The 21499-nt window shown below is 36.4% G+C and overlaps 1 protein-coding gene across 2 annotated transcripts in view; it reads right to left on the minus strand.

The window, feature by feature from the left end:
* Positions 1-510: 510 nt before the first annotated feature.
* nectin1a (nectin cell adhesion molecule 1a) overlaps positions 511-21499 on the minus strand; it is a 28886-nt gene continuing 7897 nt past the window's right edge. The window contains exons 2-8 of one of the 2 annotated variants that reach the window (XM_051878709.1): positions 14824-15195; positions 13816-14115; positions 12842-12959; positions 9564-9715; positions 3331-3478; positions 2167-2233; positions 511-1679 (exon numbers count right to left, since the gene is read on the minus strand). In XM_051878709.1, coding sequence (XP_051734669.1) covers positions 1446-1679; positions 2167-2233; positions 3331-3478; positions 9564-9715; positions 12842-12959; positions 13816-14115; positions 14824-15195 — 1391 coding nt within the window. In that variant the 3' untranslated portion in view covers positions 511-1445. The other variant, XM_051878708.1, reaches the window with a different exon arrangement.

Raw genomic sequence — 21499 nt, forward strand, 5'->3', positions numbered from 1 at the left:
TGTAAAGTGGACAAACACACCAGAGAGACAGAGAGCACAACCCAAATACACAGATGCCAATGAAAAAGATTAAATGATATTACATAACCATTGTGAATAATGTTATTTTGTTATGTAATACAATAGGTTCTTATACAAGTACTATTGGTCTGAACACAAGAAAGACAGTTGGTTTACAGCTGCTCCACTACTTACACACAAACACACTCGTACAAATAGTTCATAATCTGAGTTATGTGATTAGTGCAAATCATTCTGTAACCAGACGAAACCAGCTGTGATCTGTCATTTTCATGCCAGATGGCATACAGTATGTCATGTATATTAAATGCAATCTATAAGTAGATTTAATCAGATTATTTTATTATAAATCTTGTGTAATCATCACAATCACTTCCTCATTACTCTTTGCATTGCGTTGCATCATCATATCCTGGTAAAATGCAAGAAAGTATTCAAAATAATCAGATATAATCAGCCATATTAAAACCAAACAAAATTTATATTCAATCCAATGTTTATTTATTAGTAGAAAAGAGAAAAAAAAAATCACAAGTGGTTAAAACATTAATTTACATCATTAACAGCTTATTCAATACCAGCTGGTCACTTTAATAACACACAAATACATATAATGTAATGCATCACATTTCTGCACACTGTCTCATACCTATACACTATATAAATACTTTTTATGCAGTTATTAATATTGCAGTGGATGAAAGAACTTTGTACCTTTGTGCATGAATGTCACAAAGCATAATGTAAACAATAATAAAGAACAAATGACCAAAGAGATTCACGATTCTACATAAATGGAATATGCTGGTGCATTAAAAAAATCTCACATATATATATATACAGCACATACAGTTTAAAGATGCAAAGATATATGAATAATGACTATTTTGTGAAGTATTGGTCATAGATCATGTGATTGTCGCAAGTTTCACTATTACGAAAGACCCATTTTAATATAAAATAAGTAAAAATAGTAGATAGTATTGAAAATAATAAATACAATATTTATTTTAAAACATTAAATTTAGCTAGGTAAAACTAGGTAAACCTGTTCAGAAATTAAAAAGATACAGTGTGAAAATCCCAAATGACATAAAACAATGGAGTGATGCATAACTGTACAGAATACAATAGACAATATGGGCCTGTTGTACATGGGATGTACGGACCACCGACCTACTTTGAGACAATAACAATTTATTCTGTACATAGAATCAGAATCTCTTCTGATGCTTTAATCTAATTATTTAAATCTAAGCAACATAATTATTAAAAATTGAAAATACACATGCAAAACCAATTGTGCTTAGAGAATTAAAAAAACTAATTTTTTAAATATTCCAGAAAGAACACAATACAAAAAAGGTACACAATAACCAGAGCAGCTGAATAAAGACAGAAAGAGAGAGAGGTCGCAAATGTATTCATACGTATTGCTCTTTCGGGAAGGTGTATGAGGATATGGGGCCAGGGGGTGTGGGGTAAGTGAATATGGCGGTCTGGTTGCTGTGCTGAGTGTAGGGGTTTTGGGGCAGGAAGGTCAGAGGAGGTTGAATGGGAGGAGAGTGCTGCTCCAGATAATCCTCTTTGTTACACGCCAAACGGTAACTCACGTAGTCGGCTGTGTTTGGGAGCTCATCGTAGAACCTCCCGGGGCTCTGTGGGAACAAAGATACAAGGTCAGATAGAGAGAAAGGGAGAATGAGCGCTGTGTATATTTAATGAGCGCGCTCAGGCAAGCGGCTGACACCGTCACCCTGATATTACGCATACTGGTGCTGACACACTCAAACCTGGTCCATTTTTTCCAATTCAGAATACATAAATGTTTAAAAAGTAGCAAAGTTCAAGAAAGTTATACAGAGTTACTGCTAAAACACACTGTGATAATAAAATACACCTGATGGGGTCTTGTGAGAGGTATTAGGACTCAACAGGGAGGCAGTAACAGCATGTTTGTTCTCTTCTCCAGTAGGAGGCACTCTCTACTCACTAAGGCTGAGGCAATTCAGGTTTATCATTAAAGCCTCACTACCTCTATTCAGGTCGGTAGCCAGACCATGGTGCATTAGTGCTTCTTTTCATCTGATAAAATGGACAGAGGCTATACTGGTGTTTCTGTGGCTTTACTGAGTGCTCTCTTACCTGGAAGTCATCAGCTGTCTTCTTTTTAGACGAAGAAGGCTTTTTGTGGGCAGGGGAAGAACTGTTCCTGCAATAATAGAGGGAGAGATAGAGAACTAAAACAATTCCATAAAACAACTACAGGCCGGTTTCAGTTTGTTTTATGTCTTAGATGTCAGAAACTTTAGGAAAAAAAAAAAAAAATTATATATATATAATTATAATAGTTATATATATACTACATTTAATATTTTTTTTAGAATATATATATATATATATTTTTTTTAGAATTTTTATACATATATATATATATATATACACACACATATATAAAAAAAATCTAAAAAATATAATATTAAATGTCATATATAACAATATTATAGTAATAATTATAATTTTATTATATTTAAATATATGGAAATATAAAGACAGCTTTATTATATTTAAATTATATTTAAAAAGAATAAATAGGCTACATATATATTTAACATGACATAAATAATATACAAGTTAATTATAAAGTTATATAAATATATATGTATGCGTGTATGTGTAATATATGTGCAACATTATATATAATATGTGTAACACTGAATTTAATTTAATTAAAACATTATTATTGTTTACATTTATAATAATAATATAAATAATAATATATAATAAAACATTAAAATAAAAAGATATTTATATATATATATATATATACACACACACACACACACACCAGATCACAGAGTTAAACTGTCAGAAAAAATTATCTTAATTATGTCAGATAACACTTAAGCAAAATGTGGTCAGGTCGAAGTGTCTGAATAATTTTTTTGTTCCAAATTTTTATCAATTTTACTGGTAGTCCACTGTATGAAACATTTTTGGGTATAATATCTCACAGTTTACTTTATTTTGCTATCCTCACTTACATAAATGAACTCTAGTGTCCTGCACCCACTAGTAAAAATATATCAAAAATATAAAAAATGTCTGAATAATTTTTGGTTTGACTGTATATATAAACTAATATACTAACACTATATATATAAAGATGTAAAATTTAGCTAGGTAAAATGGAAGTAAAAATATATATATGGGGTAAGAAAGTAATTACACAGTCTTCATTGGTAAAGTGTGAGGATTTGGAACAGGTATCTTTACAAATGTAGCATTTTTACTGAGTTGAGTACTTACGAATCATTGTCTGATCCTGCGTGTTTGTGCCGCTGCTGTTTTTTGACCAAATATATTGTGCCAGCTATACTGAGGATGATGCCCAGCGCAATCACCCATCCAAGGACACCCATCACCCTCTCTGCAGCGCTCAGTGACTGGGGTTTCTCTGCAGGAAATATAAATGTTTTGCATCTCCTTGCTAATTCAACCATATATACACTACGTAACACACAATCACTTTTTAAATAATCGGATAGTACTTAAACGTGAAGTATCGGAAAGTATTCAAACGTGACATGCCTCTGAAACATGTTTCTGCTCTAACATTAATGAGAATAGCTCTATTGTCGGCTCAAGTCCTATTGTTTCGTGTTGATGAGAAAAAAACCCACACATCCGGCTCACATTAGCTTACATGCCCTTCTTTTGTGCAAACTCATACCAACAAACGGGGCTGCCATGGAAGGTATTCATGGGAGCTTTCACTTAGGTCACTGTGTACATAAAACAACAATGATGTCAATGGCAACTAGTAAAAAGGGGATTTGTCGTGGGGCGCTCTAATGGCTGTAAAAGAGATGTTAATGGCATAATGTTTCCACTCGAAACAGACCCATATCCAACCTCAAATAAGAGACCCACACCACAAAGAATGTCCAGACCAGATGACCCCAAACATACTCAAATTGCTCTGCTTGGAAAATGGAGCTTATTCATTTATTGATTTTGATATATTTTATCAGAAGCAAAATATTATGGCAGCAGCTATTTGCACTAAGTGAAAATAGCAATAGATGCTATTTACACTAAGTGAAAATAGCATATTTTCTGTTTACACTAAGTGACAATAGCAGCATTTTCTTAGCGATATGCTATTTACACTATGTGGAAATAACTATAGATTCTATTTACACCAAGTAAAAGTATCAGTTCTTTGCAATATGAATAAATAGTAATCTATATTGGCAGATACTATTTGCACCTCACCTCAGCTCTGCAAAAGGCGGATTCGAACCCACGTCAATCGCGTTAAAAGTCACGTCTGTGAGCCGTATTCGCTACCGGTGTGCCACTGAAGACGTTTAAATCAGTGTGTTTTTTTTAAAACTTGGCCCAACCAGACATTGGTGGGTGGAACTAGTGTAAATAGCGTTTGCCAACAAGGGACACTATTTGCACTTAGTGTAAATAGACACTCCGAAATAGGCTTCACAACCAGACAAAGACTTTATAATATAATTTTTTCTTGATTATTTTAACTGACTTGATACACGTTTTTATTTATTTCAGCCGAGAATTCACAAGACTTATTAACACTTCACAATAAATTTTACAATAGATACAAATAACGAGAACAGCAAAAACACTGTATATCTGAATATGTTTGTCTTGGCAGCATAATAAACATAAACACAAATTCTTTCAAATAGCACAAAACACAATGTATTAAATATTATACAGCACATCCTAGGGAAGTCCATTAGCTGAACAACACCAAAAGCTAATGTAATTCAATTCAAGCAGTATGTTCCTCAGTGTCATTTATATAAAATCATTTTACATAAAGCAATTCGCACCACTTATACAGTATAGTACAATGTATTTTTGTATCATCTCAAATAACTTCAAATTACAACATAACATCATAAGCATGCCTCATATTGTAGACTGCAGCCACTGAGACGTGCATTACTGAATTGCTGATTCTTGAAAGCTACAGCCACAGTAGTATTTGATTGTTTATCTACATGTGTTCATATTCTTAATAGGTGATATTTGACTACTGCAGTGCAGAGAAGTATTGTATTGTATTATGAAACCTGTGTTTATAGCAGGCAGAAGGTCATTATTCGGTTTCAATAACAAAAACACAGTATCTGACAAAACAAGGCAAAGTTTCCAAGAATCATGCATAAAATTATATCCACAGTGTAAGACTTTCACAGTTTATAGGTTATAGTACAGTTTTACTTGTCCTTGAGTGAACACTATACCGAGGCGAAACTGCTTTCTCAAAACAATGGCACTGTCAAGACATGTATTCTCATCCAAACTTGATGTCCATTTTAAAGGGCTGTACTGAATGCCTAGTGTATGTTAGTGATATTAGCTCTGTTACAAAACCTAGTGAGCCAGTATCCTAAACATCATTGAAAATAACCGATTTAGGACACCTAGCTCAACAGAAACTCTGCACAGGACAACTCAACAAACAACTGATTTCAATAGAGTTTGAAGTTAGCATGTTGAAAAGCTAACAGCACTGTTACAAAACCTAATAATTTAACATCCTAGATGTCATGGAAAGTGACTGATTTTGGATGCCTAAATAGTTAGAAACTCGCTGGGTCGCATAAATAGTGTTGCGCACAGGAGAATGCAACTCAGAATTGATTTCAATAGAGTTTTAAATTAGCATGTTGCTAAGCTAACAGAACAATATTCTATATGCATAAACACTGTGAAGGAATTTTTTAATTAATCATAACTAACATTCCTTCTTGCTGGATTAACATTTATATGCATAAATGTCCCCAACACTCGGGCCAAATAACACTTGTCTGAATATAACAAAAGAGGAAACAAAACTAGACAGCTGTCTGAAAAAAATAACCTTTAACATCATGACTTGAGCAACAAGCTGAAGTATCAAGGAATCCAACTTTGCTTTTAGCTAGTAACAGAGAATTATACAGAACCAATATGAAGAACCAATTATATTAGAGAAAAATTATGATAATATAATAATGAATCATGCCACCTTTGCCATGCATTTATTCTATAAACTATTGTATTCTTTTGTAGTTATAATTCTTAGGCGTCTGTTGTAGTCAGAGTCAGTGCTGGGGGTAATGCATTACAATCAGATTACTTTTTTCAAGTAACTATTACATTTTTTATTACATAATTTACAACAAAATATCTAAGTTACTTTTTCAAATAAGTAACGCAAGTTACTTTGTTTTCCCATGTATTGACTGACAGCTCTCCTGTCCCCATGTTGAGAGAAATCGGGCGCAAGGTGCTGAGGTGTTGTGTGCGCTGTGTGAACATGATGGGTATTGTAGTTCTAGACTATATATGAGCAGGCATTTACTCATCTCACTTGCCAGTCAGTCAGTATTCCTCAAAATGAATAAAAACAGTGAAATGCAATCTCAGAATATTGCACAAACCTGCAATAATTAAATATATTAAATTAAACAAATATATTTAATCTCACTTTAATAACCAGTGTCTTTGCTGCTAACCTTTGATGATCCAATTGAGGCATGAATTTGCATTTCGTTCAGCCTGAGGCTTATTCATTTCTCTTTTGGTGTAAAAGGGTCTTTACACCTGGGTGGGGGTCACCTTTTTCTCACCTGGGCTTTTCTCACCAGCCCAGGTGAGAAGTAACGCAAAAGGAATGTAATGCATTACTTTCTATGAAAAGTACATAATTGCGTTAGTCATTAGTTGCAGGGAGTAACGCAATATTGTAATGCATTACTTTTAAATTAACTTTCCCCAACACTGGTCAGAGTAGCTATAGTCTTTGCCATTTTATGTGGTCAGTATACTTATAGTCTTAGGCATCTTATGAAGTCAGAATATTATTCTTTAGCATCTGCTTTGTCCAATGTAATCAGAGTGGCTATTTTTAGGCGTCAGGGGTTCCCGTTAAACTTAAGTCAGGTGCCTAGGGGAATTTCAACCACAACATACACAAATATTTGGCAAAATAATTCATTTTTAATAACATTTAAATATGTATATCACTCTTTTTAGGTATAAGAAATATAACTTAACTGCATAATAAAACAACATACACTTGCCTTGTTCACCATCTTATTTATATTTCTTTTTCAGTGAGTTTACTGCAATGTATTATGGGATAGTCTTCTATGTGAAGGATTGTGATGATTTCAAATAAGTAACGTAAGTTACTTTTTCACATTTATTGACTGACAGCTCTCTTGTCCTCATGGTGAGAGAAATAAAGTGCAGAGGTGTTGTTTGCGCTGTGTAAATATAATGGTTACTGTAGTTCTAGACTAAATGTGAACATGCATTTACTCATCTCACTTGCACAAAAACATTCAGTATTCCTTAAAATGAATAAAAACAGTGAAATGCAATCTCAGAATTTTACGCAAACCTGTAATAATTAACTGTATTAAATTACACAAATATACTTTGTTTTTAATCTCACTTTATTAACCAATGTCTTTGCTGCTGACATTCAATGATCTAATTCAAGCATACGAATAAGCAGAAATTACTTTAGTGTAGATTTAGAAATAAGAGTGTTGAACTTCCTTCTCCTGTATCCTATTCTTTTTTTAATCCAGAATAGCAGTACAGCTGAAAGGTTTGTTTGAGCTGCGCTCTCTACTGTACAGGCGTAAATATGCATTTCCTTCAGCCTGAGGCTTATTCATTTCACTTTTGGTGTGAAAGGGCCTTAACATTTGCCAAAAATATAACTTTTTTTGTTGTTATTAAAAAACAAACAAGCAAGCCCAGCCCAGGTGAGAAAAAGTAACGCAAAAGTAATGTAACATTACTTTTCATAAAAAGTAACTAAGTAATGCACTTACTGCAGTTACTTTCTTAGGGAGTAAAGCAATATTGTAATGCATTACTTTTAAAAGTAACTTTCCCCAACACTGGTCAATCTTCAAACAACCATCATCATTTTGATTTTCATGCCAACAATGTTGTCTAGGTGAATCTAATCCAACGTCAGTTTGGATCCCAAAGCCTGCTTCAAAAGGAAGGAGATGGCACAGAACGAGAAGATAGCAAAAAAGGACCATGCTGAGAAGTTCAACGTTTTGAATTCTACACATACCACTCTTCTTTAGAGATGACAGAGCCGTCCATTTGAGGAACCATGTCCACTGAGACTTCCACCTCAGATTCATACTCGTAAAAATAAGTCTGCTCATTACATCTGCATTTCTCATGGTCCTCGATCAGTCCCGTGCAGTAGGCTTTCATCCTGCTGTCATGGCAGTTGTGAAACTCTTGAGCGCTTCCTCCTAAGACACTGGAGCCTCTGTAAAGTTTCAGCTTCTTCTCTTCATCTGATTCTTCAGAGAAGGTCAGACTGTGAGGTAACGAGGAGTGTGGCGGCACATTTCCAGCCTTGCTGTAGCCATTTCCAAGGATTTGCTTCTTGGTACTGTAATCTCCTTTAAACGTGCGTCTCCGGCGATAGAAAAACACTATCAGGAGCGTAATGGCAGCCAACAGCACTGTGCCACAAACAACAGCTCCACCAATGATGGCACCTGCTGGCTGTTGCTCCTGAGTCACCCCGTGTGGGTAGCTAGGGAATTCTGGGTAAGGAGAGAGGTAGTCATATTGATCACTTCCAGTTAGTATAAAAATATGGGGTTGTTAAAGACCTTGTGCACAGTTTTTTTTCATGTGTCGATGTATATTTCCTGTTGAAACAGGAAGTTGGGTCTAGGAACCTATCAAAGGGCACCTTTACTTTAAACAGCCATGTTTTGTAACATTACAAATGTCTTTATTGTCACTTTTGATCATTTTAATGCATCCTTGCTGAATAAAGGAGTTAATTTCTTTTAAAAAAACAAAGAAACAATCTTACTTAACTCCCAAACTTTTGAACAGTAGTGTAAACGTGCTTTAAAAAAAAAAAAAAAATTAAATAAAACTTTGAGGAGTACACTTGCATAATGGGCATGACTAAAAGCAACAAAGCACAATTTTAGTTTCACAAGGTCTTTAAAAAAGAAACATGGGTAGAAGGAGGGAGTAGGGATGGGGAAGAGTTTTCTTTTCTTTGTACAATCCCAGGTGCCGACACTACACCAAAGAGACCCAGAAGAACATGAACACACAAGTAAATGCCAACATGTTTCTAATCAAGTTTCTATAGACCACACCTTATGCTAACAGCATGCGAAAAGGAAAATGTGATTCAGGAGATCCTCAAAGACCATGGTTCATTCAGGAGCCACACGCAGACAACTTGCAGCCACATGCAAATTGCTGCACCAGCAAGCAAGTGAATAAAAACGAAACAGCTTAGGGCCAAAGAACTAAATACAGTTTCAGGGAGTGAGTGTCCACATTGTTAAGTGACACAACAATGACATGATAATGCTTGTTAGGTGATGTTTCAGAGGCAGTCGAGTGTAAGCATAGGGTAAAAGCCTAAAAGATTGACATGCATATTCACATGCACAAAAGCAGTTAAGCATTCGGTCCAGAAGGAAGTGTAAACAATGTACCTGTGACAATGACCTCAACGGATGCTGAGCCTGTCCCAATGCTGTTGGTGGCGTCACAGATGTATGTGCCTGCGATGTCATAGGTTACAGGACCTTTGAAGATCAGCACATCGTCACGAAGTTCTGCTGTACTTGGCATAGTTCCATTCAAGCTAGAGAGAGACATGATCATCAGGTTGTGCGTGAAATTTCACTGATGCTACGATGCAAAGAACAACTAAAAGAAGCCTGAATGTTTTTAATACCCTAGAGGTATCAAACTCTTAACTGCCACAGAAAATAATTTTGACTTGACTCTTAAAGGTGCAATATGTAAGATTTTCCATCCGCTAGAGGTCGCTAGAGGCCTATTCAAAACAAAGGCGTAGCTTGATGACGCCAAGTTTGAGCGTGGAATCTTGGGACATGTGGTCTTCACCTCACAGCCAGAAAAGAATCGGGATAGGACTCGGGAAGAAATCATATTCTTGGATGCGATTATTAACATTACTGTAGTATGAAGCAGAGCAGGACCGAGTGTTGTGGGAGCTGAACGAAGCCACTGGAGCGAATGCGCAACACACGCCTCACGAGCAGTGGAACTTTTATTATGCCACAGTCGCTGCCGCTGCTTCCGCTTTTCCGGTCATGAGTATGAGGTAACACAGCTCTGTTTATCATATTAGATACATTTGAGTGTGTTGAAAATGTTATAACGTTATAACTCTGTGTGTTCGCTCGGTGGCTGCTGTGAGACATTTGTTGCACACTACAGTAAGCTAGATCGATTTTAGAATATTAATAAATGCTGGATGGCTTGTGTTGATAAATGGCATGCAATTAATTTTAAAACATATTGTATGATCGAGAAAATGCTGTATTACTGTTACTAAAAATAAAGCTGCATCTGATTATGCTATGTTAGCCACTTGACAAAATAATGTTTTTCTCTGAGGCATTGTAAAGCATGGTACTCACAAAAAAAAAAAAAAAAAATCAAGAAAATTAGATTTAAATAAAAAGACTAAACGTGTTGAGCTATACAACAATAATTAGTTTTCTGTCTATAAATATATCAAAACAGTTGTTTCCTTGTCTATTAAAACATGTAAATATTAAAGCGTTTTTGGTGTTTCCATGGTTTCTACAAAATAAAACCGGAAACCGAGGATAACGCGGGTATGACGCCATTGACAGGAGACTCCTCACATGTCCCGGAGCCTTGGTTAAAATTGCAATTTTCTCACAATTTACAAATAGTTGCAAACATTTGGGATATTGTAAGTACTCAAGTGAACAAAATATATAAAACTGGCCTAGTAGTTTTTGGATATTTTACTGCAAAATTCTTACATATTGCACCTTTAATAATTGTGTTTACAGTAATGCATTAACAATGACAGTCTGAAGGGCAAGGCACTGTACCAAAATAAATTATACAAAAAAGCCAGAAAATGTAGACAAAAACTATTAAAAAAAATCTACTAAAATAAGCGCTTTAACAAAAAAATATGAGCTTCACATGGAATGCCTTGCCCTATAGACATCAATTGTAAGTGCAATGCAAACCTGATTTGATATTATTTTCCATGGTAATCGACAAAGATATCTTTGATATTGAACCCAGAACATTCCTTTAATTAAAATTTTGTAATTTTAGAATATGGTATACACCGATCAGGCATAACATTATGACCACCTTCCTAATATTGTGTTGGTCCCCCTTTTGCTGCCAAAACAGCCCTGACCCATCGAGGCATGGACTCCACTAGACCCCTGAAGGTGTACTGTGGTATCTGGCACCAAGATGTTAGCAGCAGATCCTTTAAGTCCTGTAAGTTGTGAGGTGGGGCCTCCATGGATCGGACTTGTTTGTTCAGCACATCCCACACATGCTCGAATGGATTGAGATCTGGGGAATTTGGAGGCCAAGTCAACACCTCAAACTTGTTGTTGTGCTCCTCAAACCATTCCTGAACCATTTTTGCTTTGTGGCAAGGCGCATTATCCTGCTGTAAGAGGCCACAGCCACCAAGGAATACTGTTTCCATGAAAGGGTGTACATGGTCTGCAGCAATGCTTAGGTAGGTGGTACTTGTCAAAGTAACATCCACATGGATGGCAGGACCCAAGGTTTCCCAGCAGAACATTGCCCAAAGCATCACACTGCCTCCGCCGGCTTGCCTACTTCCCATAGTGCATCCTAGTGCCATGTGTTCCCCAGGTAAGCGATGCACACGCACCGTGATCCACGTGATGTAAAAGAAAACGTGATTTATCAGACCAGGCCACCTTCTTCCATTGCTCCATGGTCCAGTTCTGATGCTCACATGCCCACTGTTGCCGCTTTTGGCGGTGGACAGGGGTCAGCAATGGCACCCTGACTGGTCTGCGGCTATGCAGCCCTATACGCATCAAACTGCGATGCACTGTGTATTCTGACACCTTTCTATCAGAACCAGCATTAACTTCTTGAGCAATTTGAGCTACAGTAGCTCGTCTGTTGGATCGGACCACAAGGGCCAGCCTTCGCTCCCCATGTGCGCCAGTGAGCCTTGGCCGCCTATGACAATGTCGCCGGTTCACCACTGTTTCTTCCTTTGACCACTTTTGATAGATACTGACCACTGCAGACCGGGAAAACCCCACAAGAACTGCATACCGGGAACACCGCACAAGAGCTGCAGTTTTGGAGAAGCTCTGACCCAGTCATCTAGCCATCACAATTTGGCACTTGTCAAGCTCGCTCAAATCCTTAGGCTTGCCCATTTTTCCTGCTTCGAACACATCAACTTTGAGGACAAAATATCCACTTGCTGCCTAATATATCCCACCCACTAACAGTGATGAAGAGATAATCAGTGTTATTCACTTCACCTGTCAGTGGTCATAATGTTATGCCTGATCGGTGTATTTTGTCAATGTATTTTAAAGGGATAGTTCACCCACCTCATGTTGTTCCAAATCTGAATGAGTTTCATTCTTCTGTTGAACACAAAAGAAGGTATTTTAAAGAATGTTGGTAACCAGACATCGACTTCCACAGTATTTTTTTTCCTACTATGGAAGTCATTGGCTACCGTCAACAGTTTGATGGCCAACATTCTTTAAAAAATTTTTTTTTTTTTTTTTTTTTTGGTGTTCAACAGAAGAAAGAAACTCATACTGGTTCAGAACAACTTGAGGGTCAGAACAACATTTTTGGGTGAACTATCCCTTTAATTGAACATTCTTTGAATAATTAAAAAATTAGCACAGAATTCAAAGGCATGTTATTTACTTAGACTAAAATGACATACTATCTCCACTGAAACAAAGAGATGGGTGGGTTGGCATCAGCCAAGCAGGTAAGCTGAACGTTTTCTCTGTTCAAATACCAGTTTCCATCGAAGCCGTCTATTAACACCTCTGGTTCATCTATAGACAAGGAGCAAAATACAACATAAATGTATCAATGTATAAACATAAATGTATCAACTATTATTCATTTCTTTCCTTCAATGGCCACTATATAAAATTGATGTTAACAGTAACAAAGATTTTGAATAAAATTGTTCTAATTAAGACGCCATGATGTATTTTTAAATACATTTTAAAATGTCATGGGAATTCCTTGCTCAACTGCAAAACTATTAATTATTAATTAAAAGTTACAATTAAAATATATTATGCATATGTATTATCTTAATACATATTACACATATTAATATTAAATATAATAAAAATCTATAATAACAATTTAAAATGATTTTTAATAAAAATCAAAAATATACTGGATGTGGTTTGGGGTCAGTAATATTTTTTTAAATGTCTTTCTCTTTCAAAAATATTGTGAAATATTATTGCAATTTAAAATAACAGTTTTCTCTTTTAATATATTTTAAAATGCAATTTATTCCTTTGATGGCTAAGCAGAAATTTCAGTCTTCAATGTCACATGATACTTCTTATTATGATCAATGTTAAACATGACCCTTCAGAAATCGTTCTAATATGCTGATTTGGTGCTGAAAAAAAAACCATCATCAATGTGCTGTTTTATATTTTTGAGTTAACTGTAATACTTTTTTTCAGGGTTTTTTTTTTTTTTTTATGAGTATCAAGTTTAAAAGAACAGAATTTATTTGAAATAGATTTTTTTTGTAACAATGATAAAGTTTTCACTGTGACTTTTGATCAATTTAATGAATCTTCGCTGAATAAGTATTAATTTAAAAAAAAAATCTTACTGACCCCAAACTTTCTAACAGTAGTGTATAGCATGGTTTCTTACACTGAATGTTGAGCGTGACACTGTCTGTGTATTTTTCATCATTATATGTGGATATGCAGGTGAGCAGCTGTTGGTGTATTTCTCGACTGGGAACCACCAAGTAATCACTGCGCACTGTGACAGTCCCATCGGAGTTGCGTATCTCCTGGGTGTTAGATTCTCCATCTAAATCAGTTTCCCATGTGATCACACTAGGTGGCTTCCCGTTGGCAGAAACGCACGTGGCAACAGTCATCTTCAGATCTTTGGATCCCGCCACTATGGAGGGTGTGGACAGACTCATCTGGATCATAGGGCGAGCTGCAGGACAAACACAGAGGCTTAGAACCCAAGCACACTGCAGACGACCCCTGGATTACTGTAACATTCTGTCCCACGTTATGTTTTGCAAGCTTTTCGGCTTATTACTTATGTGTTTTTCATTAAGAACTACAATGCTCTATAATAATCAGTTTTCATGGAAAACCTAATTTTGAATAGACAAAGGCCTCATCAACTTGGAAAATTATGCAATATGCACAGAAATGATTCTTCTGTGAAATGTTTTACTAATCTCAAAACCAAAAAATAAATCTCAGTTTATGTGATGTGAGCACTACAAAAAATACAGCAAAATCCGCTGCAGCACAACCTTGGCTCCAAAAGCCTGTTTCACACCACTGTGGCTAGCTGTAACTGCTACAACAGTAAGTGCTTTTACACTGCTCAGGTACTGAGAGTAATCTGATGATTGTGAGTTTTCAATTAATCACTAAAGCTAAACTGGTTTTATGTAACTAAGATATCTCTTAAATTGTCTGAATCTGAATGGCCTTGAAGGGATAGTTCACACTCACAAATTTGTCAGTCTTTACTTGCCTACTGAAATTGTTTAGGTTTTAAATCTCATTTGGTGTCATATTTTTAAATGCATAATACAGTCACAAAAAATAAAACAGCGTTTGTGGTATTTGTGGTCTGGAAAGATTGCTGTACAGTTGGTATTAGGAGGATAGGTGCATTACATACCATAAACAGTGAGATTAACCATGTTCTCCCTGTTGCCAGCTGGGAAGGTTGTGTACTCGCAGATGTAGGTGGATTCATCCGACAGTTTTAGTTTGTTGAAGACTACGGTGGTGTCCTCCAGGGAAGGCGTGCGCTGGCGGATGGCGGAATTCTTGAAGCGCACACGCTCTTTAAAGGGGTTCAGCACTGACACACCCAGGGTTGGATTGGCAATGGCCACATTCTGCTTGGTGCCATTGACCAGCTTCTGCCAGGTGACCTGGGAGATTTTTACAGGTGGGTTGCTGTTGACAAACTGACAGCGTAGCTCTACCTGTGAGCCCACAAATCCTGACTTACTGCTATCCATCTGGACCATCTGACCATGAACACCTGGGAATGGAAAGATTAACAGTTTCATTAGTCACCATATGTGGATGAATATGTACAGTAAAGATCAAATTAAAAATAACAACAACAACAAAATATTTAAACGTGGTTTTCATAAACATTTCTATCATGACAACTCTCAGGAGAGTTTAGCATGGTCTTGGCGGAATAGATCTGATACTCTGCTGCTGCTGTTGATTTTTGCTGCTGCTGCAGAGCAAGTAAAGAGCCTTGCCAATACATAGACACACCGCTGTGAGCATGTAAGACATTCTGCTGCTGCACAATAGCATACAAGAAATGACCCATAGCAGATCTATACAGATGGAGCTGGGGAAGGTGGAAGGTTTCAGAGGAAACTGCTAAACAAACATTGACCAACTATTTAAATGTTGATCAGCAAGCTGATTGGCTATGCGTTAAGGACCCATCAGCCTGTGCCATCTAGAGTTTCATGACTGAACTTGGTATTTATTGGCTATACCAAGGGTTTTGTGACATTCACAACTGAAATGAGAATTTCATTTAAATTCAAATTCAGGAACTGATTTGGAATTTAGTGTTTCTTAAGCAACAAATCAACATATTAGAATGATTCCTGAAGGATCGTGTGACACTGAAGACTGGAGTAATCGCCGCTGAAAATTCAGCTTTGCCATGACAGGAATAGATTACATTTTAAAACATATTAAAATACAAAAGTTATTTTAAATTGTAATACTATTTCACAGTATTTCTGTTTTTTGATCAATTAAATGCAGCCTTGGGAAGCACAAGACCCCACTTTAATACATTTCACTTTCATTCTCTAATTTAACCCTTCAAGTCAATACAACATTACTTGTCAAAACCACAATGGAAAAAAGTCTTGAGATATACTGTAAATATGTGTCCTGTGCTTTCAAAGCTAGGGCAATTAGCTCAGTAACTTCCCTAATGGGTATATTCAGTTTATTGGCTTAAAAAGATTTCTCTATCCATCAATACAGTATGTGGAGGACAAAGAGTAATGAAAGGTAGAGAGAACTGAAAGATGGTGGCAAGTCTCTTTACCGTGGGCCTGTAGGGCAAAAAATAAGGTGCAGCAGCTCCTTGCGACTGAGACTGGGCTTAAATCTAGTTGTCTAAAAATAGGAGGGTTTAAGAACCACGGCTATAGAGAGGTACTTCACCCGCCCTGGCCAAAAGGTGTCTGTAAACACAGCTTGTGTTTACCTGCGGGACATGTGCGTGATACTCCAATCCCAAGCCTCTACATAGCCAGAGGATTCCTAGTGTTAAACCACTTAAAAACAGGAGACAATCTCTCTCCAATATAAGGCTGCACATTATTGAGGTAAAGTCCCTTACATAACCATGAACAACATTTTTTCCTCTCTTTTTTGGAAAATTCTAGTCCTTTCTGTTGCAGGGAGGTTCAGATATGTCAGTTGTGGTATTTGCGTGTTTTAAGTGATGACAAAAAGAGTTTAAGGGTTTCAAAACACAAGCTACTTTTTTATTGATTGAAACAGATTTTGAGTGAGTGGGTAATGCATTCATTTGTGGTTAATTTTAAAGACCAAAACAGACAATATGGTTAATTGTTCATATAGAAAGAGAATGGAGCCTATTAAAAAGTAAACAATAAAATATGAAACATAAATGATAAAAATAACTTAAAATAATAAAAAGAAGATTTTTTTTTTTTTAAAAAGACACAAAATAAATAATTAAAAATTAATTAAATAAATGAAAAATAAGCATGTAGGAAACACACAGCCAGTTCATATGAATCCAGCTACACTGTGATTATCATGGTACAAAGCAAAGCATGAAAAAAAAAAATCTATGAAAAAAAAAATTTACTCAAATGGGACATTAATGAAATGATTTTGCAAAATCAGATATGTCTTTCAAAAAAATAATTCCAGAACACAAATTTAATAATGTTAAATGCAGTCCTTAAGTCTTTGGTCACTATAGATAGGGTAAGCTTTAACAACAACGGAAAAAAATGCGAGTCAGTGGCAGGCAGAAAGTCGCTCCTGGATTAGAGTAGACAGCGGGGGAACAGACTGGCGTTCCCAGGCTTTAGGGCTGCTCATGAGAGCCTGCCTGCACAAACACAGCAAAGCCCTGCTGAATGGTAGGCTGCTGGACGACAGGTTAGAGGAGGTTAGCGACAGCAGCAGATTACAGCACTCAGGATATTGAAGTTTAGCATCGCTTCAAAACGCATGAGAGAGACATCAGTCCAATGAGATGCATGATGCTGCATTATGGATACCTACAAAGAGAGATGCCACTGAATATCCAGCTAAAGCCATCCACACACCCCTTGTCATTAACAGATAAATATTTTCCTTTTCTAAAAATTTATCATTTTTGATATCCATTAGTCATGTTTGGGGCAGTATGGCCACATTTGCAGATTATATTCGGGAACAGATGAAAAGAGAACCAGTGTTCAGTGAATCAGATTGATGTGGTTCTTGAGTTTGACTCACTGATTCAGCCTGACTGCACATGCACCACACATATCATTCAAATAATTTCATTTTTTGTGAACTGAATCAACTGAATCAGTGAAAAGATTCATTTTGGATTAGGACTTTGCTTTGTTGTTCATATAAAATTATCGTATTGGCTTCAGAAGACTGTAATATAGCGCATGATTTATATGATTCATCATTCATGATGCATTGGCCTGAAAGCTCCAGTCCTCACTCATTGTAACATTCCTTAAATTTTTTCTGTTTGTGTTCCACAAAAGAAAGGTACGGAGCCCCTAAAGGGACGTGGTGGTGGAAAAAAATTTGGGATGGGAGGAAAAAATGCAAACATTTGCATTCCCCTGAGAAACTTTGCGTTCCCTCACAAAACTTTTGCGTTCTCTCACAAACATATTTGCGTTCTCTCATAAACTTTTGCATTCACTCACAAACATATTTGCGTTCTCTCATAAACTTTTGCATTCACTCACAAACATATTTGCGTTCTCTCATAAACTTTTGCGTTCTCTTGCAAAGACATTTGCGTGCTCTCGCAAAACTTTTGCGCTCTAATATGTCTTTATACTTTATAAGTTCAAAATAAAACTCTATTAACTGCTCCATTGTTAACATACAGATTTGTCTGAACCACTGCCAGAGTAAAATTAAACAGGAAGTGTTTGTCCAAACTCACAACAGGTTTTGCGAGAGAACGCAAAAGTTTGCGAGCGCACACAAATGTCTTTGCACGAGAACGCAAATATCTTTGCAAGAGAACGCAAATATCTTTGCAAGAGAACGCAAATATCTTTGCGAAAGAATGCAAAAGTTTGCGAGAACGCAAATATCTTTGCGAAAGAATGCAAAAGTTTGCGAGAGAATGCAAATATCTTTGCGAGAGAATGCAAAAGTTGTGCGAGGGAACGCAAAGTTTCTCGGGAGAACGCAAAAGTTTTGCGAGAGAATGCAAAAGCTTTGCAAAATATTTTTTCAACAGGAAATGTTTTTCCGAACTCACAACAGGTTTTGTGAAAGAACGCAAAAGTTTGCGAGCGCACGCAAATATCTTTGTGAGAGAATGCAAAAGCTTGCGAGAACGCAAATATCTTTGCGAGAGAATGCAAAAGTTGTGCGAGGAAATGCAAATATCTTTGCGAGAGAACGCAAAAAATCATTTTTCCTCCCATCCCAAATTTTTTCCACCACCATGTCCCTTTAGGGGCTCCATAGAAAGGTGACGTAAATGAAATCAACAACAATATTAATTACTTACTAAAATAGATCTTACATTATCAGACTACATCACCAGGTGATTTGCCAATGCCGATTCAAAAACACAAAAAAGGAACCACAGAAGCCAGTTTCAATAAAAGTGTACACACTTAAAATTTAGGTTCCATACATTTTTCCTCTATAAATAGCCTTTTATGCAATGGAAAGGGTTCCATGGATGTTCAGGGTTCCTTCTAGAACCATCAAAGCCAAAAAAGAACCTTTACTGTATTTTTAAGTGTACCGAATTTCAAGTTGATGAAAACAGAACTTTTTTTCAAAAGGACTTAAACCTGTGACAGAAACTAAAACAGGATTTGTCATCTGCACATGATGACCTGACACACTGGAGTGGACTGTGCCTCATAAGTCAGCTGTCATGACACTGAGCACAAAGGCTAATAAGAAACGAAAGCCCTCCGTCAACAAAGGGGACCAAGAACACGGTCCAAACTGCTGTTCAGCTGTCTAATCTCTTCACTGCATTCGTGAGTCAATCGGGAAAGACGCAGACATATCCACACAGCATGCACTGTCAGCTCAGAAATTTGTTCAGACATTTGTTGCATAATAAAAAAGCAAACAGGGTCCCACAGCTTTGCCTCCTATAATATTAAAGGATTAGTTCTCCCAAAATTGTCATCATTTACTCATTCCAAACTTGTATGAACACCGTTTTCCATGCAATTCAGTTGTTCCACGCAATCACAATGGAATGAATGACCTTTCAAGATTTGAAAGGATGCAGAAGCACCATAAAAGTGTGCTATATTCCAAGTCTTCAGACAATAATTGTGCATTTTTTGTTGACTTTGAAATGGGTGAAGATGAGATGAAATAGATCACTGATGAAATTTAAAATCTTACATAATTGTTTTATAATGCAAGTAGATTTTTGCACGACATTAGTGCAATAGAGTATGTTATACATGCTAAAGCACATACCTGTCGATCAAACATGGCTGCTCTAGGGTCGTAAATGCCACATACATATGACCTTATTTCCTCCCACTCTGCCGGTGGACTGATGAGCTCTGGTCTCTGAGCTGATTAAAGGCTTTGAGGAATGAGAGCTAGTGTATCCAACACCTACCTATGCAGAAGACTGGTGAACATTTCCAATCATTTTATGAGCAGAATTAACAATGCGTGCTCAAACTTAATTATATGCAACAAACTCACTTCTGAACTACAAAAGTCCACACAATGTCTAATTACCAAAACGTTCACCACACACATCACATGACTGTAAATAAATGAGCAAAGGGTCTTTTCTACACAATTTGTGCAGAGAGAGAATTGTTTGCCACACTACAGTTTCAACACCAAAAACACTGAATACTAAAGTAAAATAAAATAAAAGGGGCTTATTTAGTCAGCCATTTCATTTTTGCAATAAAGCCATGATGAATTACTCAGCCTCTTCAAATAATTTTACTTCCTGATGACAAGTGATCAAACATTTAGTTTCTAGTTACACCCTTACATGACTCATGGTGGATTTGTGTAAATCCTAAAAAAAACCAACAAAAAAAGCAATTGCTTTTGCCCAACACTCCTCCACACCTACAATTTTTAAACGTCCTTGTTCTGCTTCACTACTTCAGAAGCAACAGGATTAGTTTATTTTACAATGAAAATTATCCCAAGATTTACTCACCCTCAAGCCATCCTAGGTGTATATGACTTTCTTCTTTCTGATGAACACAATCAGAGTTATATTAACGCATCCAAGCTTTATAATGGCAGTGAACGGGACCAACGAGTATGAAGCTCAAGAAAGTGCATCCATCCATCATAAACATACTCCACACGGCTCCGGGGAGTTAATAAAGGCCTTCTGAAGCAAAGTGATGCGTTTGTGTAAGAAAAATATCCATATTTAACTAGTTATAAATTAAAATATCTAGCTTCCGCCAGACTGCCTTCCATATTCAACTTACGAAAAAATTAACTTTTTCATAAGTTGAATATGGAAGTGTAAGCATTTTGAACTGAGAGATTTTTATCTACATATTTTACTTTATAACTTGTTAAATATGGATATTTTTCTTACACAAATGCATTGCTTCGCTTCAGAAGGCCTTTATTAACCCCTCGGAGCCGTGTGGAGTACGTTTATGATGGATGGATGCACTTTCTTGAACTTCATACTTGTTGGTCCCTTTCACTGCCATTATAAAGCTTGGATGCGTCAGGATATTTATTAATATATGTCTGATTGTGTTATATACACATAGGATGGCTTGAGGGTGAGTAAAGCTTGGGGTAATTTTCATTTTAAAGTGAACTAATCCTTTAAGCAAGCATATCTCAGGTCCCCTTTTATCTTTAAAGCCGAGCCCTATCTATTTCCATAGGAATGTTCAAGAAGAGTTATGATTATAATACATGCTTCTACATTTCACTAGTTTAGCGGGACAGATATCAAAAGTTTTTAGACGAGTGAAATTAATTCTGTTCTTTAATTTTCCCCTTCATTAGAATCACACTCACCATCTCACAGGTCCGATATTAATGAAGTACATACAGAAAGCATCGACTTAAAACCAAGCAGAGAT

Source organism: Ctenopharyngodon idella, chromosome 21, assembly GCF_019924925.1.
Source record: "Ctenopharyngodon idella isolate HZGC_01 chromosome 21, HZGC01, whole genome shotgun sequence".
Classification (NCBI taxonomy): Eukaryota; Metazoa; Chordata; class Actinopteri; order Cypriniformes; family Xenocyprididae; genus Ctenopharyngodon; species Ctenopharyngodon idella.